The 26,644-nt window shown below is 51.1% G+C and overlaps 2 protein-coding genes across 10 annotated transcripts in view; one reads left to right on the top strand and one right to left on the bottom strand.

Annotated features, from left to right (window-relative positions):
- The window catches only part of MKRN2 (makorin ring finger protein 2), a 38,005-nt gene extending 12,269 nt beyond the window's left edge, over nucleotides 1-25,736 (top strand). For all 3 annotated transcript variants that reach the window (XM_086368693.1, XM_086368692.1, XM_086368694.1), the window contains exons 2-8: nucleotides 6,655-6,783; nucleotides 7,673-7,854; nucleotides 8,873-9,177; nucleotides 9,989-10,203; nucleotides 12,689-12,799; nucleotides 24,138-24,282; nucleotides 24,434-25,736. In XM_086368693.1, the coding sequence (XP_086224819.1) occupies nucleotides 6,655-6,783; nucleotides 7,673-7,854; nucleotides 8,873-9,177; nucleotides 9,989-10,203; nucleotides 12,689-12,799; nucleotides 24,138-24,282; nucleotides 24,434-24,571 (1,225 nt within the window). In that variant the 3' untranslated portion in view covers nucleotides 24,572-25,736. The remainder of the gene's footprint in view (nucleotides 1-6,654; nucleotides 6,784-7,672; nucleotides 7,855-8,872; nucleotides 9,178-9,988; nucleotides 10,204-12,688; nucleotides 12,800-24,137; nucleotides 24,283-24,433) is intronic.
- Nucleotides 25,643-26,644, bottom strand: part of RAF1 (Raf-1 proto-oncogene, serine/threonine kinase) — a 75,906-nt gene continuing 74,904 nt past the window's right edge. For all 7 annotated transcript variants that reach the window (XM_086368685.1, XM_086368688.1, XM_086368687.1 and 4 more), the window contains one exon: nucleotides 25,643-26,611. In XM_086368685.1, the coding sequence (XP_086224811.1) occupies nucleotides 26,468-26,611 (144 nt within the window). In that variant the 3' untranslated portion in view covers nucleotides 25,643-26,467. The remainder of the gene's footprint in view (nucleotides 26,612-26,644) is intronic.

The following is a 26,644-nucleotide window of genomic DNA, read 5'->3' as shown; positions in this document are numbered from 1 at the left end:
AGGCTGTGGTCCATGTGATCAGTTTGGTTAGTTTTCTGTGATTGTGGTTTTCATTCTCTTTGCCCTCTGATGAATAAGGATAAGAGGCCTATGGAAGCTTCCTGATGGGAGAGACTGACTGAGGGGGAAACTGGGTCTTGTTCTGATGCGTGGGGCCAGGATCAGTTCAGTTCAGTTGCTCAGTCACGTTCGACTCTTTGCAACCCCATGGACTCCAGCACGCCAGGCCTTCCTGTCCATCACCAACTACCAGAACTTGCTCAAACTCATGTCCGTGAGTCAGTGATGCCATCCAACCATCTCATCCTCTGTCATCCCCTTCTTCTGTCTTCAGTCTTTCCCAGCATCAGGGTCTTTTCCAGTGAGTCAGCTCAAACCAGTCCATCCTAAAGGAAATCAGTCCTGAATATTCATTGGAAGAACTGATGCTGAAGCTGAAACTCGAAAACTTTGGCCATCTGATGTGAAGAACTGACTCATTGGAAAAGACCCTCATGCTGGGAAAGATTGAAGGCAGGAGGAGAAGGGGATGACAGGATGAGATGGTTGGATGGCATCACCAACTCGATGGACGTGAGTTTGGGTGGGCTCCAGGAGTTGGTGATGGACAGGGAGGCCTGGTGTGCTGCGATTCATGGGGTCACAAAGAGTCAGACACAACTAAGGGACTGAACTGAATAAGAGGTGAACTTTGGGGTTGGATAGGTATTATACTGAGCATTTATGTTTGTTTTTTTTTAAACACACTCTCCCCAGTATTTAATACTCTATAATTTTTAAAAACTAAAACAACCATCATTTACTCTTACAGAAGTAGTGTATATTCATGGCAGAAATACCTTTCTGCATTTTGAAATGCGAATATGTGTGTGTGTGAGAGCATACTGTATGTTTTAAAATTTGTGGTAAAATGTACACAACAACAATGTGCCGTCTTAACCATATTTCAGTGTGCAGTTCAGTGGTAGGTACATGCACACTCGTGCGCTCATCTCCACCATCCACCTCCAGAACTCTTCCAACCCCCAAACCGAACCTGTCCCCTTTAAACACTTAGCTTCTCCATCTGCCTCCCCAGCCCCTGGCAGCCGCCGTCTGCTCTCCTCTGTGAGTCTGGCTGTTCTGAGCACCTCGTGGGAGTGGGTTCTGTGCTGCTTGTCTTTTCGTGTCTGGTGTCACCACTTACATAACACCTCGAAGGCCTTCCATGGGTAGCGACTGTCAGCTTTCCTTCCTTGCCTGTGCAAACCACATGTTGTTTTTTCCATTCGTCCCTGGGTTAACACTTGGGTTGTTTTCACCTTTTGTCTGTTGTGAATCATGTGGGGTGTACAAATACTTGAGTTCTTGTTTCCAGTTCATCTGTGTGTATCCCCAGGAGTGGAATTGCTGAGTCGTATGGCGGTTCTGTTTTTAATTTTTGAGGAGTCGCTGTACTGTTTCGCACAGTGACGACTGCACCATTTTACTCTGTATTCTGTTTCGTGATACGCTTTTCTCAGTTAGCACTCTTCAGTTTCCATGTCAGTAAATTATCTGATGTCTCGTCTGTGCACATCTGTGCTCAGGTTCCTTCATTTGTCCTGCAGGCTTTCCCCATTTTCACTGAGCACTTTATTTCACGTGTACTCACTGTTCTGTTCCGCTTCGTTGCTGTTCAGTCGCTAAGGCGGGTCTGACTCTCTGCGACCACATGGACTGCAGCCCACCAGGCTCCTCTGTCCTTGGGATTTCCCGGGCAAGAAGACTGGAGCAGGTTGCCATTGCCTTTTCCAGGGCCACAGGTGTTTTTTGGAGCTGCTTTGTCCAAACCAGAATATAATCCAGGACCAAATATTGCACTGGTTATTGCATACCTTATATTCTGTCTACTAAGCTAGTGCAATTTGACAGCTTTATTGAAGTATAATTTTCATAGCATTCATAGGGACTGTGTCTGTGTGTAGCCTGTAGAAGCTGCACAGTAGTCTGTATCAGGACCATTCTGTCCCTATAGACGTGCCCCTTTTAACACTACATGTAAGTGAATCCACGCAGCGTGCGGTCTTCTGTGTCTGCCCTATTTCACGCGCTCTGATGTGCTCGCCCTTCGTCCTTGTAGCGCGCATCAGTGTCCTTTCTGTTGCCAGATAGTACCCCACCATGTGGGTGTTTCAGTTGGTTTATCCCTTCACCACTTGATGGAATGTCAGAGTTCTCACTCTATTATGAATGACGTTGCTACGAATGTCCCTGTCCAAGTATTTGTTTGAACATGCTTTCATCTTTCTTGGGTAGACAGGTCAACACCTAGGAATGGAATCGCTGAGTCCTGTGGTAAATTTATGTTTAAGTTTTAAGAAACTGCCAAACTGTTTTCCAGACCAAGGCCCTCTCCCCTTACTCTTTTCCCATGACACTTGCTTGGTAAAGAGACCTGCCCCACATGCTGTCTCCTCTTTTGTATTTATCTGGTTGCTTCATCATGAAGTCTTTTAGTTTGTTCCCAATCCTCCTGAATTTCCTATAAACTCAAAGATCTGCAGTTCGGGGTTTTCTTGAATTTTTTATTTTGTATTTTGGTATAACCAATTAACAATGTTGTAACAGTTCCAGGTGAACAGGAAAGGGACTCAGTCATGCATATATATGTATCCATTCTCCCCCAGTTCAGTTCAGTCGCTCAGTCGTGTCCGACTCTTTGCGACCCCATGAACCGCAGCACGCCAGGCCTCCCTGTCCATCACCAACTCCCGGAGTTCACTCAGACTCACGTCCATCGAGTTGGTGATACCATCCAGCCATCTCATCCTCTGTCGTCCCCTTCTCCTCCTGCCGCCAATCCCTCCCAGCATCAGAGTCTTTTCCAATGAGTCAGCTCTTCGCATGAGGTGGCCAAAGTATTGGAGTTTCAGCTTTAGCATCATTCCTTCCAATGAACACCCAGGACTGATCTCCTTTAGGATGGACTGGTTGGATCTCAAGCCCCGCTCCTATCCAGCCTGTCACATAGCATTGAAGAGTTCCCACGCGCTATACAGTAGGTCCTTGTTGGTTATCTATTTAAGATACAGCAGTATGTACATGGCCATCCCAAACTCCCTAACTCTTCCTTCCCCTCAGCAACCATAAGCTCATTTTCTAAGTCTGTGAGTTTCTATTTTGTAAGTTCACTTGTATAATTTCCTTTTAGATTCCACATGTAAGGGCTGTCACATGGTATTTCTTCTCCTCTGTCTGACGGACTTCACTCGGTAGGATACTCTCTGGGTCCATCCGTGGTTGCTGTAAATTGTGTCATTGCATGCTTTTTTAATGTCTGAGTCACATCCCTCATGTTGTATGTGCCGTGTTTTCTTTATCCATTCTCCTGTCGATGGGCATTCAGGTTGCTCCCCTGTCTTGGCTGCTGTGAACAGTGCTGCAGTGAACACTGGGGTGCTCGTATCCTTTTGGATCATGTTTTTATCCGTCTGTGCACGCCCAGGAGTGGGATTGCAGGGTCATACGGTAGCTCTATTTTTAGTTTTTTAAGGAACCTCTGTACTGTTCTCTATAATGGCTGTACCAGTCTACATTCCCACCAACAGGGTAGGATGGTTCCCTTCTCTTCATACCCTCTTCAGCAGTGATTGATTGTGGATTTTTTTTATGATAGCCATTCTGGTGGATGTGAGATCTCATTGTAGTTTTGACTTGCATTTCTTGAATGATTAGTGATCCTGAACATCTTTTTGTGTGCCTATTGGCCATCTGTGTGTCTTTGGAGAAATGTCTATTTAGGTCTTCTTCCCATTTTTTGAGTGAGTTGATTGTTTTGATACTCTTAAGTATCATGAGCTGTTTGTATATATTCTGATCATGACTAATCCCTTATCTGTCACATCATTTGCAAATATTTCTCCCAATCTGTGAGTTGTCTTTTCGTTTTGTTGATAGTTTCCTTTGCTGTGCTAAAGCTTTTGAGTTTGAGTTGGTCCCATTTGTTTATTTTTGTTTTTATTTCAATTATTCTGGGAGATGGATCAGAAAAAGATGTTGCTGTGATGTGTTGCAGAGAGTATTCTGCCTGTGTTTTCCTCTAGGAGTTTTATAGTATCTGGTCTCATTTAGGTCTTTATGTTTGAGCTTATTATTGTATACGGAGTTAAAGATGATCTGTTGTCATTTTTTTGCATGTGATTGCCCAGTTTTCCCAGCACCATTTGTTGAAGAGACTGTCTTTCCAGCATTGTGTAGTCTTACTCCTTTGTCATAGATGGGTTGACCGTAGGCACATGGGCTTATTTCTGGGTGTTCCGTCCTGGTCCACTGACGTGTATTTCTCGGTTTGGGCTTATTTCTGGGTGTTCCGCCCTGGTCCATTGACGTGTATTTCTCGGTTTGGGCTTATTTCTGGGTGTTCCGCCCTGGTCCATTGACGTGTATTTCTCGGTTTGGGCTTATTTCTGGGTGTTCCGTCCTGGTCCATTGACGTGTATTTCTTGGTTTGGGCTTATTTCTGGGTGTTCCATCCTGGTCCATTGACGTGTATTTCTCGGTTTGTACCAGTGCCATACTGTTTTGATGACTGTAGCTTTGTAGTATAGACTGAAGTCCGGGCACCTGACTCCTCCAGCTCTGTTTTTCTTTCTCAAGATTGCTTTGACTATTTGGGGTCTTTTGTGTCTACATACAGATTTTGAGATTTTTGTTCTATTTCTGTGAAAAACGCCATTGGAAATTTGATAGGGATTGCATTGAATCTGTAGATTGCCTTGGGTAGTATAGTCATTTTGACAACATTGATTCTTCCAGTCCACAAACATGGTATATCTTTCCATCTGTTTATGTGTTCTTACAGTGTTTGGAGTACTTCTTTTGTCTCCTTAGGTAGGTTTATCCCTAGGTATTTTATTCTTTGATGTGTAGATCCACAGTTTTGTTGGATTCAGGTTTGAGTGTTTTGGGCTAGGATACGTGGCCGTGGTGTTGTATCCTTCACTCACATTGGGGAGCATCAGCAGACATGATGTTTTTTGTTTTTTCATGTGTATACTGGGTCCAACATCATTTGTTGAATTACCTTGACACCTTTATCAAAAGTCAGTCACTGTACACGTGTAATTCTATTTATAGGCTTTGAAAAGAGCCTCCCTCTGCCTCCTTGAACTGCAGTTTCTGTCTCTTCATCTCGGCAAGACCGCAGGGCTCTGCTTGGGGTCGCCCTCCCTGCTCCAGGCCCAGACATGCCTCGCGGCAGGAAGCCGGGCTTGGTGCCTTTGTTCGCCTTCAAGGCCAGTCTGGTGCTGCCTTTTGTCCATGTGTGAAAGCAGTTGTTTGATATGTTTTGTTCTGTTTCCTAGTTTTTCATAGTGGAAGGACAAGTTCCATGCTCCTCCTAGCTGGAAGCAAAAGCCTCTCTTCCCCTCTGTCCTTCAGTGTGTGTGGTCTGCGCGTGTCTGCAGGCCTTCTGAGGCTTCTCAGTGCTCTGGTGCCGTGCTGTAGCGTCATGTCGTGTGTGCCGTTGCCTTCGGTTCATCTGTTGTGGAAGTCCCCTTCGGTTCTCTGTTACATTGTCCGCTTCTCATGTTATCTTTGTGTTTCCCTTAAAGCCTCCAGCATACTGAACACAACCTGTGATGGCTGTAATTAAATCCTTGTCTCCTGAGTCTATCACCGGCCATTCCTGTTATTGACCGATTGTCCTCCTGGTTGGGGGTCACATTTTCCTGCTTTTTGGTATATCCAGTAATTTTCGATTGAATGCCAAATGTTGTGTTTTTGAGCATTTAGATTTTATTCTCCCTCACAGAATGTTAAAGTTTGTTTTAACTGCCAGTAAGTTATTTGCTATCATTTAGCTCGTTTTGAAGCTTTTCTCTCTTTTTCTAAACATTACTGGGGCAGATCTAAAATCTCTGTATTTGAGAATGTGTTTGCCCTTAATGTCAAAGCACCTCCCGCTCCAGTTCGCTCTTGAGTCTTCAGTGAGGCCTCTACTCTGGCTGGACAGAGCCTCCCTGTGGCTCCTTCAGGGCTGGAATTGGATGACTTAGTGGACGTTCTTACTGGTGACTGTCTTGGTGCTGTGCTGTTCTGTGTGGTCCTTAGCACGGTTTAGTAGGGTAGGTAGTGTAAGTTTCGGAGAAGGCACTGGCACCCCGCTCCAGTACTCTTGCCTGGAGAATCCCAGGGACGGGGGAGCCTGGTGGGCTGCCGTCTCTGGGGTTGCACAGAGTCGGACACGACTGAAGCGACGCAGCAGCAGCAGCAGGGCCCACCAAAGCTGGTTTTGCGACGTGCTGATAGCTGACGCCACTGGGGCTTGAGCCCAGATCTCTGGCTTCTGTACAAGCAGACCCTTAAACTCCGTGAGAACGGAGTGGGTCTTCAGCGTGTACTTTCTCAGTTAGGAGGCTCGCATTTTATGCGGGTAACATTTCTTAGATCAAGAGGATGTATTGTAAGATAGAAATATGTGGGATCATTTTTCTTCTTGAAACACTGCCATGGAACTAGCTGTGGTGTGCCTAAAATCACTGTGTCTTCGAGTCAAGGACACACGGGTATCTGCAGTGCCCACTTAACACACAGTGTATGGAGAGTGTGTGTTTGTGTACTTGGTTCAAGAATATGGTGATTTGGAAAGTGAAGTGTGCTTCTAAAAGCCCTGTGCCTCCGCTTTCTCTCCAGGTATTTTATGCACGGTGTGTGTCGGGAAGGAAGCCAGTGCCTGTTCTCACACGACTTGGCGAACAGCAAGCCGTCCACCGTCTGCAAATACTACCAGAAGGGCTGCTGCGCCTACGGGGCGCGTTGCAGGCAAGAGCCGCGCCTGCGCCAGCCGCACCCTCAGCTGGCGCTCGGGCTTTAGATCCTTCATCTGGACCTTGGGTCTTGATGAGGGGAGAACTTCAAAAGGAGTGTACAAAAATAATTTGGAAACCTCAAACTTAGTGCCCTAAAAACAATTTTAATTTTCCAAAGTCACTTTCAGGCCCGTTCTTAAGAGTCTGTAACTATGAATTTGCATTCACAGTATACCTAAGATTTTGTCTTGCCTTTTTTTAATAACGTGTCATAAGCTCTTCCCAGTGCTGCCACTGTTACGTACTAACTGTAATTTTATAACTTTCCGTAATGTTGATGTACCATCATTTAACTCTTCCTATGTTAGCTACTTTTAGAGACGTAAGTGGCTTCCAGCTTTTTGTGTGAGCACCCGCACAGCAAACATTATGCGCACGGAGTCTTCATTTGAAACCGCCGTCTGTAGGTGCCTTTTCCCTGTGCACACATAGAGCGGCTGCTCTGCCTCCTAGACCGGGGGCGCCCTCTGTCCCTCCCTGTGTTCCCTGGACGCGGGCACTTGGCCCGCCCTGCTCTGCTCCCGCCAGCGGGCGCCCCCAGGAGTCCAGGGAACAGCCAGCATCTCCTGGCGGGTTGGGCTCCGCGTGGTCTGGGCAGCACGTCCATCCCACTCAAGTTCCACAAGGGCACTCAGAGGAAGTAAGAGACAGCAGTGTACCACCCACTCTGAATTGCCAGGCAGTTCTTACCAGTTGGTAAGAGTTTTATCGATTAAAGTACAGGAGAAGACTGTCTCCCTGTCCACGTGCGCAGATGGAGCAGAAGGGGAGCCGCTGCGGCCTGGGGCGGGTGAGGCGTGTGCGTGTGGGGGTCCTGATGCCTCTGCGTGTGTCTTCCTCAGGTATGATCACACGAGGCCCTCTGCTGCGGCTGGTGGGGCCGTGGGCACCATGCCCCACGGGGTGCCCTCCCCGGGTTTCCACAGCCCTCGCCCTGCTTCTGAGCTCACTGCATCAATCGTGAAGACTAACTTACACGAGCCTGGGAAGCGTGAGAAAAGGACGTTGGTACTGAGAGACCGAAGTGAGTAGGCGCAGCCCTGTCTCCCCTTTGAACAGCACCCTTGCGTTCTACGCTTCCCTGTCAGGGCCCCTCAGCACCTACCAAGAGCCCCCTGAGAACAGCCTCCTCTGCTGCAGGGTGCTCGGGCCACACGTCTGGCCTCGTGCCCGAGGTGGGGAAGGGCCGCTGCTGACACCTCGTGGGGTGCCGGCCTAGCTCTGAGAGGCCGCAGGCTGCTCGTCGCAGAGCTCCACATTTTGATGAAGTGCGTGTTTCGCTGTTTCCCTTCTCCGTCGGTTCACAGTCTTAGTCCTCACGCTGAACCAGTTGCACTTTCAGAAACAGAACAGCCCGTCACAGTTTGAGGAGTGGTCTGTGCCCTGGAACAGGGTCTGCCTGTTCAGAGACTACAAACTGTAGTTGTTTTTATTGGCTGGTTCTCAGCAGGTGAAGGAGTTTCTACTTCTGGAAATTGTTCAGCATAAGATAGGCAGATACCCTACTAAGCGAACAACAGGTCCGTCCCATAGATACCCCCTCTGAGGAGGTTAGGAGTGTGTGCCGGGGCAGCGGCAGCTCCTGGCTGAGAGGTGGATGGTGGCTGAAGGGCCAGAAACCTGCCCCGGATCTTTAGTCTCCTCACCGTAAAGTGACTGGTGAAAAGGAAGTCTCTGTAATCCTGTTGACATCATTCTGGATTCCATGTGACTTTTTCTCTTTTTTCAAGTGTAACTGGTCCGTGTGTTGACATTTCCATACTTGCCGTTTTTAAAAAGCAACTTTCACCTTCTTTTATATAAATGTATCACCGTCTGCTTTGCTGTTTCCCTGTGTTGCCAATTATGGCTTTTTGGTTTTTATTACAATTCTAAGTAATATCACTGAACATTTTTTCCCCTCTGGCCTTTATTTTTTTTCCATACATTCCCAAGGGTGAAACTCCCAAAGTCAGGGTTAATTTGTCAGGTTTTGACTGATGGCTTCCTAGAAAGGTGGGGCCGGTGTTCACAAGTCTGTGTGCTGGGCATTTTCTCTTCAGATCTCTCCGGCATGGCTGAAGACAGGACCTGCCCTGGCGTGGGGAGTAGCCCCGGGGGCTGCAGCGACGCACAGAGCGGCCCCGAGCTGAGGCCGCACTCCTACCTGGACGCCATCCGGAGCGGCCTGGACGACCTGGAGGCTGGCAGCTCGTACGGCGGCGGGCAGCAGCTGTGCCCCTATGCGGCCGCCGGGGAGTGCCGCTTTGGGGATGCGTGTGTCTACCTGCATGGGGACGTGTGCGAGATCTGTAGGCTACGCGTCCTGCACCCCTTCGACCCCGAGCAGAGGAAAGCTCACGAGAAGGTACAGTGCCCGGCTTGACGTGAACGCGTCTGAAGGAGTGGGGGGCGCACTGGGTGATGAAATCCTTGGTAGCTCTGTCCGCGTCTTTCTGCCAGTAATACCTGCATCCTGGGCCTGGCCAGCCAGGCCGGCCCCGGAGAGTGTGAGGAGCCCGCTGCTGGGAGGGACCGTGCAGGGCCGGAGGCTCCAGCGTCTTCTGGAGGCCTCTCCTCAGCACAGGCTGTGGGTGGGCTGCACCCTCCGCCATCTCCAGGGCTTGTGGAGGTGAGCACCGCTGAGAGCTGCCCTCCTCCCAGGGATGCAGTGCCCGGTGTGCGTCCACGGTGCCAGGGCCTAGGGCTGCGTATCCCTCGCGTTGACTCCGGTGCCTGGCACGTGGTGCTGCTCCGGGATGTGTTCACCTGCTTCCAGAGTGGAGGGGTGCGTCTGGTGACTGCTGCTCCTGGGAGGAGGTGATGCTGACGACCTCCGACCCTGGCCTGTCAGCCCGATGTTTTAGCTTAAGAATTGCTCACCGTGTCTGGTGTTGGTGTGGGGAAGGGCAGTGCCCAAGGGGCCAGGACACCAGGGTGACAGTCCTGGCAACCTCCGTGACCCCACGTTGGCCCTGCAGCCTTCTCGGGCCTCTGATCTCGGGTTTAAACTGGAGGCGACCCAGGAGCAGTGCTGGAGGGCAGAGGCCGAGCCAGTGGTGGCCTGAGAGCGCACTGTCCCGCACGCAGGCCCTGCCTGGCAGCCTTGGTCCCCGGCCCGAGCTGGCCGCGTGGGCCCAGCTGCTCCCGAACCTCAGGCTCCCCACTCCGTGCGTCAGGTCTGCATGGCAGCGTTCGAGCACGAGATGGAGAAGGCCTTCGCCCTCCAGGCGAGCCAGGACAAGGTGTGCAGCATCTGCATGGAGGTGGTCCTGGAGAAGGCGTCGGCCTCGGAGCGCAGGTTTGGGATCCTGTCCAGCTGCAGCCACACGTACTGCCTGTCCTGCATCCGCCAGTGGCGCTGCGCCAAGCAGTTCGAGAACCCCATCATCAAGTAAGTGCGGCTGGGGTCTGAGCTGTAGGCACTGGGAGGAGGTTCGACCCAGGACCTTCTTCCGTCCGCTCTGAAGCCTTCCCTCGTCTTGCAGGCTGCAGGGCCTTGAGCAAGTCACAGAGCCCCCCGAGCCCAGATGCCTTCTCCTGTTAAATGTGGGTGTCAGTTCCTGCAGGCATCTGCAGTGTCGGGGGGACCTCAGCAGGCGCCCCTGTGTGAGAAGGCCCCCTGGACTCTGGTGCTCACGTAACTGGTGGTCCGCCCTTAGGACAGTTGCCTGTTTTTTTTTTCATCTGTCAAATAGGGGTCACTTGAAGCCTAAATGAAGTAGCGCATGTAGCACATTTCACATGGCATCTGACACTGGAAGTGTCCTCTGAGCTGGCACAGGGCTTTGTCCCAGCTCTACTGAGCGAGAACTCACATCGGAACATGGGAGTCTTCAGCTCCTTAGTGGGAGGGAGCAGAACTCGCCCACAGGGAGAAGCCGCCACGTGTTGGGCAGCGCGAGAGACTTCCACTCGTCACGTCGTCATTCTCTCAGTGACCCCGTGATCATCACCCTCGATTTGTGTTGGGAAACTCACATGGTGACTCATGGTGAGGTCAGGTGACTGGTCTAAAGTCACACATTTGTGTGGTGAGATAACAGCTTTATTGAGATAAAATACACAGTTCAGAGGACTTTTATTATATTCAGAGTGGTGCAGCTGTCAGTATAGTCTATTTTTAGAACGTTTTCATCATCTTAAAAAGAAAAAACTCTGCTTTGAGTCACTGCCTGTTCCCTCCTTCCAGCCCCTGGTGACTGCTTTGCTGCTGTTCAGTCCGGCTGTCTGTGACCCCATGACTGCAGCACGCCAGGCCTCCCTGCCCTTCACCATCTCACAGAACTTGGTCGGACTCATGTCCTTTGAGTCGGTGATGCCATCCAACCATCTCATCTTCTGTCGTCCCCTTCTCCTGCCTTCAATCTTTCCCAGCATCAGGGTCTTTTCCAATGAGTCCATTCATCAGGTGGTCAAAGTATTGGAGCATCAGCTTCCGCATCAGTCCTTCCAATGAATATTCAAGGTTGATTTCAATCAGTAAATCAGTATTTCTGTGAATTTGCCTGTTCTGGACACGTGAAGTGGAATCCTACAATAAGCAGGCCTTTCTGTTTGGCTTCTCAACTCAGCGTGTTTTCAGAGTTCACCTCTGTTGTAACATGAGTCAACATACTGTTCGCTTTAGTGACCGAGTAGTATTCCGTTCTGTGCCTAGGCCGCGTTTTGTTTATGTGTTCACCAGTTGATGAGCGTCCGGGTTGTTTTCATTTTTGGCTGTTACAGCTAGAGTGCTTGTGAATATTTGTGTATTTGTTTGCCTGCTGTTTTCAGTACTTCTGGGTATACACTTAGGAGCGCAGTTGCTGAGCATATGGAAACTCTGTGTTTAACGTTTTGAGAACCTGCCAGACTGCTATCCAAAGTGGCTGAACCAGGGACGCCCCTGGTGGTCCAGAGGTGAGCATCCCACTTTGCAATGCAAGGGACGTGGGTTCAGCCCCGCCTCAGGGACCTGAGGTCCCATATGCCTTGGAGCAGCCAAGCCGGCACCCGCGGCTCCCGGCCTGTGCGCCACTGGGCTCCGTGTGCTGCAGCTACGACCAGCACAGCCAGATAAAGAAAGCCCGAAGCTCTTAGTCTGTTAAAAAAAAAATGGGTGAACCATTCTGCATCCCCAGGGCTTCCCTGATAGCTCAGCTGGTAAAGAATCGCCTGCAATGCAGGAGACCCTGGTTCAATCCCTGGGTCGGGAAGATCCGCTGGAAAAGAGACAGGCTACCCACCCCGGTGTTCTCGGGCTTCCCTTGTGGTTCAGCTGGTAAAGAATCTGCCTGCAATGTGGGAGACCTGGGTTCAATCCCTGGGTTGGGACGACGCTCTGGAGAAGGGAAAGGCTACCCAGTCCAGTATTCTGGCCTCAAGAATTCCATGGACTGTATAGTCCATGGGGTCACAAAGAGTCGGACACGACTGAGTGACTTTCACTTTAACTTATCACTTTCAGCAACATAGGAGGATTCCAGTTTCTCCACGTTCTTGCCAACAGTTATTTTGAAATTGTCTTGATTTCTGATGTTAGCCATCATAGCGAGTGTGAAGTGATTCCTTAGTATGGTTTTAATTTGCGTTTCCCCCATATCTAATGAATGGTATTAAACATCGTTTTCTGTGCTTGTTGGCCATTGTGGAGAAGTGCCTACTCGGTGCTTTCCCCATTTTAAAATTAGGTTGTCTTTTTACTGTTGAACATGTTTTAACTGTAAATTAGGCTTAGAGGATTGTGTTTGTACCTTTTAGAATTCAGGGGTGAGAGACACCGGCTGGTCACACACTTGAGCACAGGGTCTAGTGGGGAGTGGGCGCGGGGTCTAGTGGGGAGTGGGCACAGGGTTTGTGGCTGAGTCTCTCCCTTCCTGACCTGCTTCTCGTTGCAGGTCTTGTCCAGAATGCCGCGTGATATCAGAGTTTGTAATTCCAAGTGTGTACTGGGTAGAAGATCAGAACAAAAAGAACGAGCTGATCGAAGCTTTCAAACAGGGAATGGGGTAAGTGCCGTGAGCGCACGCGTGGTTTGGTGGCGGCCCGGCTCGTCCCGTCGCGCAGCGTGTAGGGCCTCCACTGTGGGGGCCTGAGGCCACTCGGCGTCTGCTCTCTCTCAGGCGGCGGGCCGGGCTCTGGGGGCGTGGAGATGAGCGTGGCTGGGGTGAAGTGGGCTTGCCTTTCGGTTCTTAAGCTGAGCAGTATGCCCCTGAAATCCTGCTTGTAATGCTGAGGTAGACCCGTCGTGCCTGATCACTGATTCAGCAAATGGCAGTGAGGGTCTGAATGACAGACTCTTTCTAGTTGCTGGGGATACGGCTTCAAACAGAGGACAGACATCCCAACCCGCGCACCGTTCTCGCTCCACTGAATGAAGTGAACAAGTGAGATAAACAGGATGTTAGCCGGTGGGACGAAGGAGAGAAACAAGCCTGGGAATGGGGACAGGAAGGGAGGGGTCGCGGTGTCCGTGGTGGAGCCTGGAGCACCTCGGCAAAGGAAGCAGAGGCCTTGAGAAGGGGAGGCAGTGGCCGTGTCCACGTGGCTGAGGAGGCCATCCGAGGGAGGGGTGGTCCCTGCGGAGAAGGCCTGCAGCCGGAGCGCGTCTGCTGTGCGAGCTGAGAAGGGAGGGTGGGCCACATCATGTAGGGCTGGGGGCACTGGGGAGACCCCGCTTTTATTCTGGCTGAGGTGGGCTGTCGTCATAGGCTTTTAACCAGAGGAGTGACGTGACCTGTGACTGAACCACTGCAAATAAAGAGGAGACAGAGGGGAAGCAGGGAGACCAGTCGGCCTGTTACAACAAGCCAGGCGAGATACAGCAGGTGGGGGATGTGATGGGAGGCATGGAGGTTTCTGGAACAGACCTGGATTCTCCGTCTGTGCGGGAGAATCAGGATGAATTTGCTGGGGCCCTGAATGTGGTGAGGGCTGAGAAGCCGGATTTCACTCTCACTTCAGTGTTGCCACTCTGCATTTGCTTGGCTGCGTGTCTGTCTTTGTTGGCCAGTTTCTTCTTTATCAGTTTTTGTCAAATCTCTTGAGGGTTTAGCACTGGGAAAGAGGAGGCAACAGGCACCGCTGAGTGACCGGCCACTGACAGGCGTGAGAAGAGCTCCGGACGGTCGGTCCTCCCCGCACTCGTGTGCTGTTTGTGTGGTGGTCTGGTCTGGACTGAAGGGCTGGCTGTGCTTCCTGCGGGCTGTGTTGCGAGGATGGAATCTGAACCGTGTTGCGGGGGCACCGGTGACGGTTGGCAGAACCCTGGGCTTTGTCTCCCGTGGCTGCTGGAATACGACCAGACTGGGGGCTAGGAACAGCGGACACTGGCGCCCACGGTGTGCAGGCCGGGAGCCCAAAACCAGGTGTGGGCAGGCGTGGCTCCCCAGGGGCTCCAGGCCTCTCCCGGCCTCGGGGGGCAGCACCCCTCTGCCTCTGCCTTCTCCCCTGCTTCTCTCCCTTCTGGCCCCGGTGGGGCTCTCCTGTGAGACCCTCCCATTAACCCAGGACAAGCCCCTCTCGAGATCTCTCGCTGCGTCAGCAGACGTGGTTTCTCCAGAGGAGGGCCCTGTCCCCGGAACCAGGGGCTAGGATGTGCCCACGGTGCATCTCCCTGTATGTGGTTTCTCAGCCTGTTTCGGATGCTGTAATGAAATGGCACAGACCAGGGGACTTAAAAACCACAGGCGTGCTCACTGTTGCAGTTCTGGAGGCCGGGAAGTCCGAGATCAGCGTGCCGGCACGGTCAGGTTCCGGTGAGGGCCCGCACCCCCTCGCCGCGTCTTCACGTGCTGGGAGGGTGAAGGAGCTCACGGGGCCCCCTGCAGGAGCGCTGCTCCCCCTCCTGAGGGCCCACCTCCTGACTCCATCACCTGTCTGCTGACCCCGTCCCGCTGGGCCTGAGGGTTGCCGGGAACTCACACACACTCAGACCGTGACTCGTGATGCTGAAACACACACATACCAAAGCCACGAGAGCAGGCCTGCCTGCTGAAGCGCTGATCCCCTCCTCTGCTGAAGGACACCGCTACTGTTTACAACTGAGAGCTATTTTGAATATTTTTTTTAGAATTCCATTTTAACTGACATCTTTAAGCTTCTCTTTTTTCTTAACTGTTTTTTTTACTTGGGATTACAATGTATTCCTAATTTTTCAGGCAGTTAATACTCCTATTGCCATACATGAAATGCAGTTACCTCCCTATTAGCATCTTTGTGGTACAGATGTAATACACATGCATTATATTTACATACGTAAGGCTAACAAGGTGGTGGTACAGTTTTAGAACTCGGCTTGACTGAGGTATAATCGACACTGCAGCTTGTTCAGTCACTGAGCTGTCTCCGGCTCTTCGCGACCCCATGTACTGCAGCATGCCGGGCAGGCTTCCAGCTGTCACCGCCTGAAGCGTGCTCAAGTTCACGTCCACTGAGTCGGTGATGCCATCCAACGACCTCATCCTCTGTCGTCTCCTTCTCCTGCCTTCAGTCTTTCCCAGCATCAGGGTCTTTTCCAGTGGGTCAGTTCTTCATATCAGGTGGCCAGATCATTGGGGGTTCAGCTTCAGCGTCAGTGCTTCCCGTGACTGTGGAAACGGTGATCTCTTTTAGGACTGACCGGTAGGATCTCTGTGCTGTCCCGGGACCCTCGAGAGTCTTCTCCAGCACAATTAGAAGCACCAGCTCTCTGGCGCTTGGCCTTCTTTATGGTCCACCTCCCACATCTATCCGTGCCTACGGGAAAAATCACAGCTCTGAGTATACAGACCTTTGTTGACAAAGTGATGTCTCTGCTTTTTAATAGGCTGTCTCTCTAGGTTTGTTATAGGTTTTCTGTCAAGGAGCAAGTGTCTTTTAATTTCTTGATTACAGTCACAATCTGGAGTGATTTTTGGAGAGAGGAAAATAAAGTCTGTCACAATTTCCATTTTTTCCCCATCTATTTGCCCTGAGGTAATGGGACTGGAAGACATGATCTTAGTTTTTTGATGTTGAGTTTTAAGCCAGTTTTTCCACTCTCCTCTTTCTACCCTCATCAAGAGACTCTTTAGTTCCTCTTCACTTTCTGCCATTAGGGTGGTATCATCTGCATAATATCAAGTTATTGATATTTCTGCCGACAACCTGGGTTCCAGCTTGTGATTCACCCAGGCTGGCATTTTTCACGATGTATTCTGCATGTAAGTTAAATAAGCAGGGTGACAATATATAGCCTTGACATTCTCCTTGCCCAGTCTGGAACCAGTCTGTTGTTCAGTGTCCAGTTCTAGCTGTTCCTTTTTGACCTGCATACAGATTTCTCAAAAGGCAGGTCAGGTGGTCTGGTATTGCCATCTCTTGAAGAATTTTCCACAGTTTGTAGTGATCTCCACAGTAAAAAACTTTAGGGTAGTCAATGAAGCAGAAGTAGATGGTTGTCTGGAATTCTTTTGTTTTTTTCCTACTATCCAACAGATGTTGGCAATTTGATCTCTGGTTCCTCTGCCTTTTCTAAAACCAGCTTGAACATCTGGAAGTTCACAGTTCACGTATTGCTGAAGTCTTGCTTGGAGAATTTAGAGCGTTAACTTAGTAGCGTGTGAGGTGAGTGCAATTGTGTGGTAGTTTGAGCATTCTTTGGCACTGCCTTTCTTTGGGATTGGAATGAGAACTGACCTTTTCCAGTCCTGTGGCCACTGCTGAGTTTTCCAAATTTGCTGGCATATTGAGTGCAGCACTTTCACAGCATCATCTTTTAGGGTTTGAAATAGCTCAACTGGAATTCCAACACCTCGACTAGCTTTGTTCTTAATGATGCTTCCTAAGTCCTACCTGACTTCACATTCCAGGATGTCTGGCTCTAGGTGAGTTACCCCACCATCGTGGTTATCTGGGTCATTAAGACCTTTTTTGTACAGTTCTTCTGTATATTCTTACCCCTTCTTCTTAATATCTTCTGCTTCTGTTAGGTCCATACCATCTGTCCTTTATTGAGCCCATCTTTGCATGAAATGGTCCCTTGGTATCTCTGGTTTCCTTGAAGAGCTCTCCAGTCTTTCCCATTCTGTTGTTTTCCTCTATTTCTTTGTACTGATCACTGAGGAAGGCTTTCTTACCTCTTCTTACTATTCGTTGAAACTCTGCATTCAGATGGGTATATCTTTCCTTTTCTCCTTTGCCTTTAGCTTCTCTTCTTTTCTCGGCTATTTGTAAGGCTTACTTAGACAGCCATTTTGCCTTTTGCATTTCTTTTTCTTGGGGATGGTCTTGATCACTGCCTCCTGTACAGTGTCACAAATCTCCATCCATAGTTCTTCAGGCACTCTATCTGGTCTAATCCCTTGAATCTATTTCTCACTTCTACTGTATAATTGTAAGGGATTTGATTTAGGTCATTACCTGAATGGTCTAGTGGTTTTCCCTACTTTCTTCAAATTAAAGTCTGAATTCGGCAATAAGGAGTTCATGATCTGAGCCACAGCCAGCTCCCAGTCTTGTTTTTGCTGACTGTAGAGCTTCTACATCTTTGGCTGCAAAGAATACACTCAGTCTGATTTCCGAGTTGACCGTGGTGATGTCCGTGTGGAGTCTGCCGTCTCCATAGCGGTTTCCACAGTGCCCTGCAGTGTCCTCAGCCACAGTCACTGTGTTTTACATTAAACACGTGCTCATCTTACAGGGAGGGTTTGTAACCTTTCACCAGCTTCCCCTATTTTTCAGCACTGTGTTCCTGGCTACCATGTTTCTACTCCGTTGCTATTTGTGTAACTCTTGCCCAGAACCCCAGGTGTGTGTGAGGTCCTGCAGTGTCTTCCCTGTCTGTCTTCACTTAGCATGATGCCCTCCGGGACAATCCAGGATGTCACAAGTGGCAGGGTTTCCTTGTCTCCTGGAACGGGTCTTTTGGGGTTTCCCTGGTGGGTCAGGGGGTTCCCAGGTGGCACTATTAGTAAAAATCACACCTGCCAATATAGGAGATACAAGAGACGCAGGTTCAATCCCTGGGTGGGGAAGATCCCCTGGAGGAGGGCATGGCAACCCACTCCAGTATTCTTGCCTGGAGAATCCCACGGACAGAGGAACCTGGCAGGCGGGAGTCCTACGATCGAAGATTCTTACATGGCTGAGGCAACTGAGCATGTGTGCACAAAATGCTGAGTGGTAAAACCGCCTGCCAATGCAGCAAACACCACTTCAGTCCAGGGATCTGGAGAAGGAAATGGAAACCCACTCAAATCTTCTTACGTACAAAATTCCATGCACAGAGAAGGCAGGCGGGCCACAACGCACGCGGTCACAGGGACTGAAGACAAAACGTAGGGACTGGGCTCGAAGACAGGTGGCATTTACAGTCCCCAGATCTGCGTAAAGGGCCCGAACGCACCATGTTTTAAGTTTTTGGTACAGAGATTTACGCAAGCCGGCAGCATTCCCGCGTTTTCTGTTCTGGTTGCTAGGGCAGTGAGGAACTAGAGAAGGTGCGGGTGCTGGGTCCTAGGGGAGGGTGGGGTGTGCCAGAGGACTCAGCCAAGGACTTGCATCTCCTTCCCGCCTCCCCTTCAGCCTCACGCCCCAGCAGGCAGAGCTCAACCGCTGGGAGACAGCTGGGCTGAGGGTGCTGTCCCGGCAGGGAGGGGCTCCTCGTAGAGAATGGGAAGTCCGGCACCAGGACGCTGGCACCAGGACGCTGGCACCAGGACGCTGGCAGACGCGGTGCCTTTTTGGAGCCCTTGCCGACCGGAGGGTGTGCCGATGTTGGGTCCGCCCGGCTTGCTTGAGCCGTCGGCGGGCCCTCCTGGCTCTGCAGTGTGGTCCCCGCCTTACGGGGCAGACCGTGCAGGGCCCGGCGGTGCCGTGTGCAGCCTCATCCTGCCCGGCTCCTGCAGCTCCCTGGAGGTGCAGCGCTAGGACCCAAGACCGCCCAGGCTTCAGGGCTGGGACACAGCCCGGGGGCCAGAGACCTCAGGGGAACGCCGTTGGCCTTGCTTTTACCTTCGGTTTGTGTTTTCCTTTGGAATAGGCTTCCTCTTCTGTGCTGTTTCTCCTGGGTGTCCAGCCGCTTGACTCACTTATATATACACACATACATATTTTGTGTATATGCACGTACATACATATTTTGTTTCACTTCGTGCCTTAGTTTATTAGAGTGAGGTCTGGACTCGTCTGTGCTGAGCACCAGGCCTCTCTCAGCCGTCTGCTCTGCACGCGTGTGCTCATGCCAGTCAGACCCCCCCATTTAACAACCAGCATCTTGTTTTCTCGGGCGGCTGTCAGGCTGTGCTGTGGGCCTGCCAGTCGGTTTTTGCTTTCAACGTGGGTTTAGTTGTCTCGTGTGGTAGATCCCACCTCCAGCTAATAGCATATACATTTTTTGGAACGCCTGAGTCTAAGGTCTTCACTCTGTATGCCAAGTCCGAGGCTATCCAGGTTGTTGGCTTCACTTCACTCCTTCTCTGTGGCTGAGTAATAACTAGTCCATTCTGTGAAGTTCCCCGTCTTCTGAACCCCCTCATCTGGTGACGGGTGTCCTGTGCCGTCTGTTGCTGGTGACGGAGCACTGAGGGTGGGGCCTGGCGCGTCTGAAATCGTGGCTTGCCTTCGCCTGTAGGCCAGGTTTGTCGTGGCCGGATCACCTGGTGTGTGTATATTTAACTTTTAGAAAACTCTGGCCCCTTGTCGATGGGGCCTCCTACAAACATACCTTCCCAGAGTCAGCCCAGGAGGAGTCCGTTTGCTGTCTGCCCTGTGCTAGGTACTGTTTGTAGAGATTTGAGGATGGCCACTGTCAGTGAAGAAGTGATAGACACCTCACTGTGATGTTTATTTAGCCCTATCTAATAATCAGCGAGGTGGCAGCCTTTCCACGTGTTTGAAAAGGGGTGGGGGGGACTGTTCTTTGTGAAATGAATGTCTTGAATTTGCTTCTTGAGAGGCAGTTGTGTTTTCAGCTGTTCTTGATGACCTATCTCAGACCCTGCTGTGTGGCAGGGGCCCCTCTTGGCCCCTCTGGCCTTGTGACTTAGAAGGGCCCGTGAGCCGGGATGTCACGGTGCTGTGCCAGGAAACGTCCACAGGGCGGCAGCACGTCTGCATCTTGGGTGGCTGGTGGGAGCTGTGCCAGAGGAAAGCGCGGGGTGGAGTCTCGTTCCTGCTTCCCCCCTCACTGCTCACAAAACTGGGGTGTGTGCACCAGGTCTTTCTGGGGATCTGTGTATGCTAGTGTATCTGTGTATATTATCTAGTGCACGCTAATCTGTCGTGGCAGGGAGGGAAGACTCTGGAAAGAGGAAGGAAATCCACCACCAGGACCCTTGCCGACCGGAGGACTTTTCAGAACTCCTTACAGCCCACAGGGTGCTCTGAGCTTCGGGTTCACTTGGCTCACTTGAGCTGTAGGCGTGGCCCTCCTGGGTCTGTGGTCTGACCCCATCCTGAATGACCGAGGGTGTTGAAGAATTAGTAAAAGGTGACTCAGGACTGTCTGTGTTCCGTTTCGCTCTAGGTCCCTAGGGTATTTTTCTCCAGGACCTAATGGGAGTCCTGTGTGGGAAAGTTAATGTCCTTGAGGTGTTTCTTGAGACATCTTTATTGAAAAACATCAGTTGGTTACATTCAAGCTACCAGTTTTATGATAATCACTGAACTATCTTTACATCAGCAGTCTATGAGACTTGCTTCTTTGAAGTGTCACTGTATTGTATACAGTGTTTTCTTTTCAAAAGTTTTCCCTGTCTTTTCCATCTTTCTTTCTCAGTATGTTAAATATTGGTCTTCCCTTGTACCTCAGTTGGTACACAACCCACCTGCAGTGCAGGAGACCTGGGCTCTGATCCCTGGGTCGGGAAGATCCCCTGGAGAAGAAATGGTGACCCACACCAATATTCTTGCCTGGAGAATCCCTGGACAGAGGAGCCCGGCAGGCTACAGTCCATGGGGTTGCAAGAGTAAAGACACATTTAGCAACTAAACCAGCCAACCAACACATACTTTAGGATCTTATTGCTGCTGCTAAGTTCTTCAGTCGTGTCTGACTCTGCGATCCCATAGACGGCAGCCCACCAGCCTCCCCCTTCCCTGGGATTCTCCAGGCAAGAACACTGGAGTGGGTTGCCCTTTCCTTCTCTAATGCACGAAAGTGAAAAGGGAAGGTGAAATCGCTCAGTCGTGTCCGATTCTTAGCGACCCCATGGACTGCAGCCCACCAGGCCCCTCCGTCCATGGGATTTTCCAGGCAAGAGTACTGGAGTGGGGTGCCATTGCCTTCTCTGTTACGATATTAGTAGCATTATTTTAATCAACTAATTAAGCAGAGTTGCCCAGTCTACCTAATAGGTCTTTAACATAGTAAGACAAAACAGTAAAGTAATATCTAGTTATCTTACATTAAAAATATGTAATTGCTAATGCAAAGCAAAATATGAAGAATGAGTATTTAACTTTCTCCAACAGAAATAAGGGGCCATTGTGTTCACATGTCTAGAGCGTGTGAAGGAATTTATGGAAATGGGAAGCTTTTGATAGTATGGACAACGTAAGCCTATATTATCCCAAAGTGCTTAACTTCCATTTTAAAGGTAAGAAGACAGAACTATCTGCTGGACACTTGATGACACAGCGGATAGTGCTCTAAGGGCGTTTATATGTGGGATATTACTTACTTAACCAAGTAAGGTACTTTTCTGCTTGCAGATAAGCCTCCTGAAGTTCAGAGGAACACTGGCAGTATCAAGAGGTAGGCAGACTTGTACTAGAAGCCAGGCATTTGGATAATTTACAAACTTATCATATTGAAATGATATTCAGCTAATCATATTCAAACCAATGGAAGGCCATGGTGCAGGTAACTCTAATAGGTAGTCTGGAATTTTTTACCTGGCTTTTTAGCACATAAAGCATATGTTTTGTTTGCATTAGCATCAGTTTTAGAATATTTTTCAGCACACACTAAACAGCTTCCAGTATCTGACCTCAGAATTACTGCAGGAGATCAGCGTGCTCTTACTAAGTCAGCAAGAACTCACACTATTATCTGTTAGATCTTATCCTCAGAGACCGTATAATTCGGCTTAGGGAAATCTATAAAACAGAAAATGATCTCAGACCATCTTCCAATTAGGGCTAAACATTGTGATACAGACCACAAGTGCTAGACGGTTTACTGTCACAGGAAGCGCTACTGCTAGGGACTGATGGAACACATTCTGACCGTTGTTTCATCATGTTTTTTTCTGCAGGTGATAAACTTTTTTATATTGCCCACTCAGTTTTTCTCCCCCCCCCCCCCATCTTTTCCTCTCTCTGTTCATCTTCTTGAACACCATTAAGAAGCTGCTTTGAAATCCTTGTCATCTTGAAGTTAGCCTCTGGCGACTTTTGTCCTTAAGAATGGGTCACCTTTCACTGACTCTTATGTTGTGTGTTTTGTATTGTTAGCACCCAGGATGGTGGGGAATGACAAAGAGCCAATGACACGTCTTTCCTCACCTCCAGTAGGGGATTTCCACCAACTTTGTCTTTAGGTTCTTCAGGCCACAAAGACATGGCTTTCCCACTGGAGTTTCAGCTCCCTTGCCGAGGTATTTGACTGGGGCCTGCTCTAGGTTGAGCACTGCTCTTAAAAGGTAACTCAGCCTCTTACCATCCCATTCTTCCAGGTGCGTATAATCCCTTGAAAAACCCTGCTTTTGTTCATTCTTCATAAACTTCATAAAAGAAACACAGATACGATTAAAAGACCTGAAGGTACTAGTTTATCTGCAGAAATGGTACTAAGAGCAAAACTAGCTCCCTTAAGTCACTGAAGGCTTGAGATCGCATCGTTTTTTTACCTCCTGTGTGTCCACCAGAGGGCAGGAGCAGCAAGGCGGGGGGTCCGCCTGCAGAAAGCTCTGCTGCAGCCGCCTGGAAACATCCCAGGACAGCCGTTGGGCTTCCTGGCCTCGCTTTCTGTGGATGAGTGTTTCTGTGCATTGCAGATTCTACTGAGCTGTAGGCCCAGCCCCTTCAAGGTAAATGCCAGTGTGGGAGAGCTGGTAAGAAATTGCACAGCAAGTTACGCAAGGACAGTCACATGGTTTTATGGTGGCCCAGTCCTCATGGCACCTGGCAGCGTCAGGAGAGCAGGATGGGGCGGAGGCCTCGAGCCCAGACGCGTGAGCAGCCTGTGTTGGGCTTGTGGGAGCAGGTGGAATGACAGGGGAGCAGATTTGTTTGGGTAGCAGTCCCTCGGGTTAGAGGAAACGTGGGAAGATGTGGCATTTACAGCAACACAGACACAAGTCCTGAAGGGCCTCAGCCTGACCGGGGTCTCCAGGAAGAGGGCGACAGGGAACTCTGCTCACGGTCCTGTCCCCACTGGCCCCCAGGTTCTGCCCCCCTCACACAGCACACCAGGAGCCGCCCCAGAGGGGCGCCCCAAATGCTTTGGCAGTGTGCGAACCGAGAGGAGGGTCACCTGGGGAGGTGCTCTGTAGACTTGGTGGCCAGATAAGGCTGGGACAAGTCATTTTGGGGTGGGGACTAGAGTCAAACATGACACGTTTTAAAAAGCCAGTGTCCCAGAGACCCTGGTAAGAACCCCTGGCTTGGGCAGTTCTTTGAGGACCTGCTCAGAAGCTTGGGAACGGGACCGAGGCCCCTGTGTGTGGGTCAGACCTGTGGGAGGACGGCTGTGGGGAGCTGGGCTCCGGCTGGCCTCACCTTCTGCATCTGGTCAGCTGGGGTCAGGCTTCATCTCTCCACCTTCTCCAGACACCTTCCGGCTTCTTGGGCATCTCTTCAGCTTGGGATAACTTTGGCCCACAGATTTCATTTCAGCAAGGAATGTGGATTGTCTGTCTGGTTTTGACTTTCAGGAGCAGGGGTTTTTAACAGAGATCTGTAGCTAGAAGCTGCAGATGGGGAAAGTTTAACTTTCCGACTACGTTTTGTAGGCACACACTGGTCTGAGCAGGGGGTCTGTGGCCCAGAGTGAAGAAGCCCTGCTCTGGAGGGTGGGACCAAGGGAAATCGGAATGAGACCCGTAAGGCAGCAGCCGAGGTCCAGGCTCCTGTGTTCACCTTGACATGACTGCTGGCCGGGAGGACGGGGAGCTTGCCGGGGTGGAGCCAGTGCTGGGACCCTGGGCTGAGGCGAGTCGCCCGGCTTCGGGATCTTGGCCGCACAGGGCTCCCCGTGTGCGTGAGACTCCGCGGGAGGCTGTGCAGCATGGTGCACCACCGTCCAGCATGGAGATCGGCTTCCAGCGTCTCTGAGCCTCCCCATCAGTGCCTCGGACGGGAGGCTGACCCCGCTTCAGCAGGAATGGCAGAGGAGTGGTTCATCTGCACCCAGGTTTTGACATATCCTCTTCTGCTTTTCAGGAAAAAAGCTTGTAAATACTTTGAGCAAGGCAGAGGGACCTGTCCATTTGGAAGCAAATGCCTTTACCGTCATGCTTACCCTGACGGGCGGCTGGCAGAGCCTGAGAAACCGCGGAAACAGCTCAGCTCCGAAGGCACCGTGCGGGTAAGGACTTTGCCCACCTGTGGGTATCGCTGGGGCCACTCCTGGCCTCTGCCGGGGCGTTGGCCACAGGGATGCCAATGGGAGTCTCAGAGACTCCGCTTTCGCGTTGCGGTTAGCAGTAACCAAGCACATCTGCTGGCTGTCTTTGCAGTTCCTTAACTCTGTGCGACTCTGGGATTTCATCGAAAACCGAGAGAGCCGGCATGCCCCCAGCACTGACGACGTGGACGTGACGGAGCTCGGGGACCTCTTCATGCACCTGTCCGGGGTGGAGCCGTCCGAAACCTGAAGAGCGGCCGCGCCCTCCTCGGGGGCTCTGCGGCCAAGCCTCCTGCCGCCGGGCGCGCCAAGCTCCGTCCACGGCGGCGGGTGCCAGAGTCAGTGGGGCTGTACTCCTCTGGGTCTCAGCCACTCCGTTATTACAGCCGTGGGAAGAGTGAAGGATATAAAATAACCTAACACGTAGATGGGGTCCTGCTTCTCTAGCTGCTATTGTAGTCGCCCCTCCAGCATGGAGCTGCCCCCCCAGAAGCAGGTGCTCGGATCCCCAAAGGAGCCTCCCCCTTCAGAGGGCTCCTGTGTGAGCCTAGTGTGCGCAAACAGCGTGTGCTCAACACGGGATCTGCACCTTGCTTTTAGAACACGGGGCGCCGCACACCATACTTCCCTGGCTCACAGCTTGGCTTAGGGCACTCCAGTGCCCCAGGCAGGGCAGGAGCGTTGCAGCTGGATGCTCCTCTGAGGGGGGGGGCTCCTGAAGCAGCAGGGGGCAGAGCAGATACAGCCCCCCGTTCAGGGTTTGTTTCGGGGCCACCGGGCAGATAACAACCTTGCGGACACGCCCCTGGCTCTTACCTGCTGGCTTGTGACCCGAGGGTCCCTGTACCAAGGGCTCCTGTGCACTCTCCTCTGTAAACTGGCTTTGTTTGAGTTGAAGTTTTATACAAATTTAACAGTACCTAAGAACAGTTTCTAGTTCTAACCCAGCAGTGGTCCTAAGGAAAACTGAATACAAGTGTCTCATCAATTGTGATTTTAAGAGCTTAAGATATTGTCAATCCCAGAACTCACTCCAAGCCTGAATTACCTGTTTTTATAGACATCTGTAGATAGCAGATATTTTATAAACTGTATTAAAGTATGGGTAAAGGAGTCTCTCTACCTGAGTTTAGACTGCTTTTCTGCATAATTCCTACAGTTAACTCTTTAGTGGAGGGTGAACAGAGGTTGGATTCCGTTCACTCTGGCAGAGACTGGCCCATTTCCTGCTTCTGGAGTTCTGCTCCAGAAGGCTGAACAAACGGAATTCGATCCTGTGAACTCAGGATTACTTTTAAGAGGAGGAAACAGCCATTAAACCTACATTTAATTTATTTTATTAAAATAACATAATTGAATAACTGTATTTTGTCAGGCGCGATAAAAACAAAATTAAATCCAAATTATCAAGAAAACCGGTATTCCTGGCTTCCTTGCACACGTGATGTGATGCAGAGACAAGGCTGGCCAGGCCCCGCCCCACGGGGGCTGCCCCTGGAAGACGACTCGGCAGGCTGAGGACTGCTCCCCGGGCGGGGAGGCCCAGCGCCTCTGGTGGAACCAAGCCCAGCACTGGAGCCCGTCAGGAAAAGGACGTGTCCCCTAGTCAAGTCCCTAGTACCAAAGCGGGCTCGTCCAGGCCGCCACAGTCCCGACAGCCCTGGGCCGTCTGGTGCGTTATGTGCAAAGCTGCCTGTTTGGCGCCACACCAGGGGTCTGCAGAGAAGGCCTTCTGTGACAGCGACCCTCCTAGGAGCTGGCTTAGTCCATACGTCCCACGTCACGGCTGGTTTGCCTGGCACCTCATTTCCCCTCTGAGCGTGGTCGTTGCTCCAAAGACACTCCTGCAGCTGACAGCTGGGCCCAGCGTGTGGCCATCGGCAGCCACGGGTGCATCTGGAGGAGGTTGGCTCGTGAGCTCGGGGGCCACCGGGGGAGCAGGACAGACCAGCTGGCGAATGGCTTCCTCCTCCCGGGGCAGAAAGGGCAGAAAAGGCAACGTGAAGTTAAGGCCCTGTTGAGTGGTGTAGAAGGTCCTTAGCAGCAGCTTCTCGGAAGACCAGCTCTGTCCCCACAGAAAGGGAACAGACGGTGGTGCCTGCTGACCGCCCTTCCCGCCGGCAGCCCGGGCGCAGGCGCGGGGCTGCTAGAAGACAGGCAGCCGAGGGGACGTGGTCAGCGTGCAGGCGTTGATGTCCTCGGTGTGGGCCGCCCGGTGCAGGGAGGGCTCCGAGGCACTCCGGTTGATCTTGGGCAGAGAATGCTGGAGCAGCTCGATGGAAGACAGGATCTGAAAGAGGCGCCAGGGCGGTCTCGGGGGGCG

The sequence above is a fragment of the Bos grunniens genome, chromosome 22, assembly GCF_055505025.1.
Source record: "Bos grunniens cultivar Pamir isolate PY7600 chromosome 22, Bosgru_T2T1.0, whole genome shotgun sequence".
In the NCBI taxonomy this organism is placed as follows: domain Eukaryota; kingdom Metazoa; phylum Chordata; class Mammalia; order Artiodactyla; family Bovidae; genus Bos; species Bos grunniens.
This window is presented reverse-complemented; position numbering and strand designations above follow the sequence as displayed.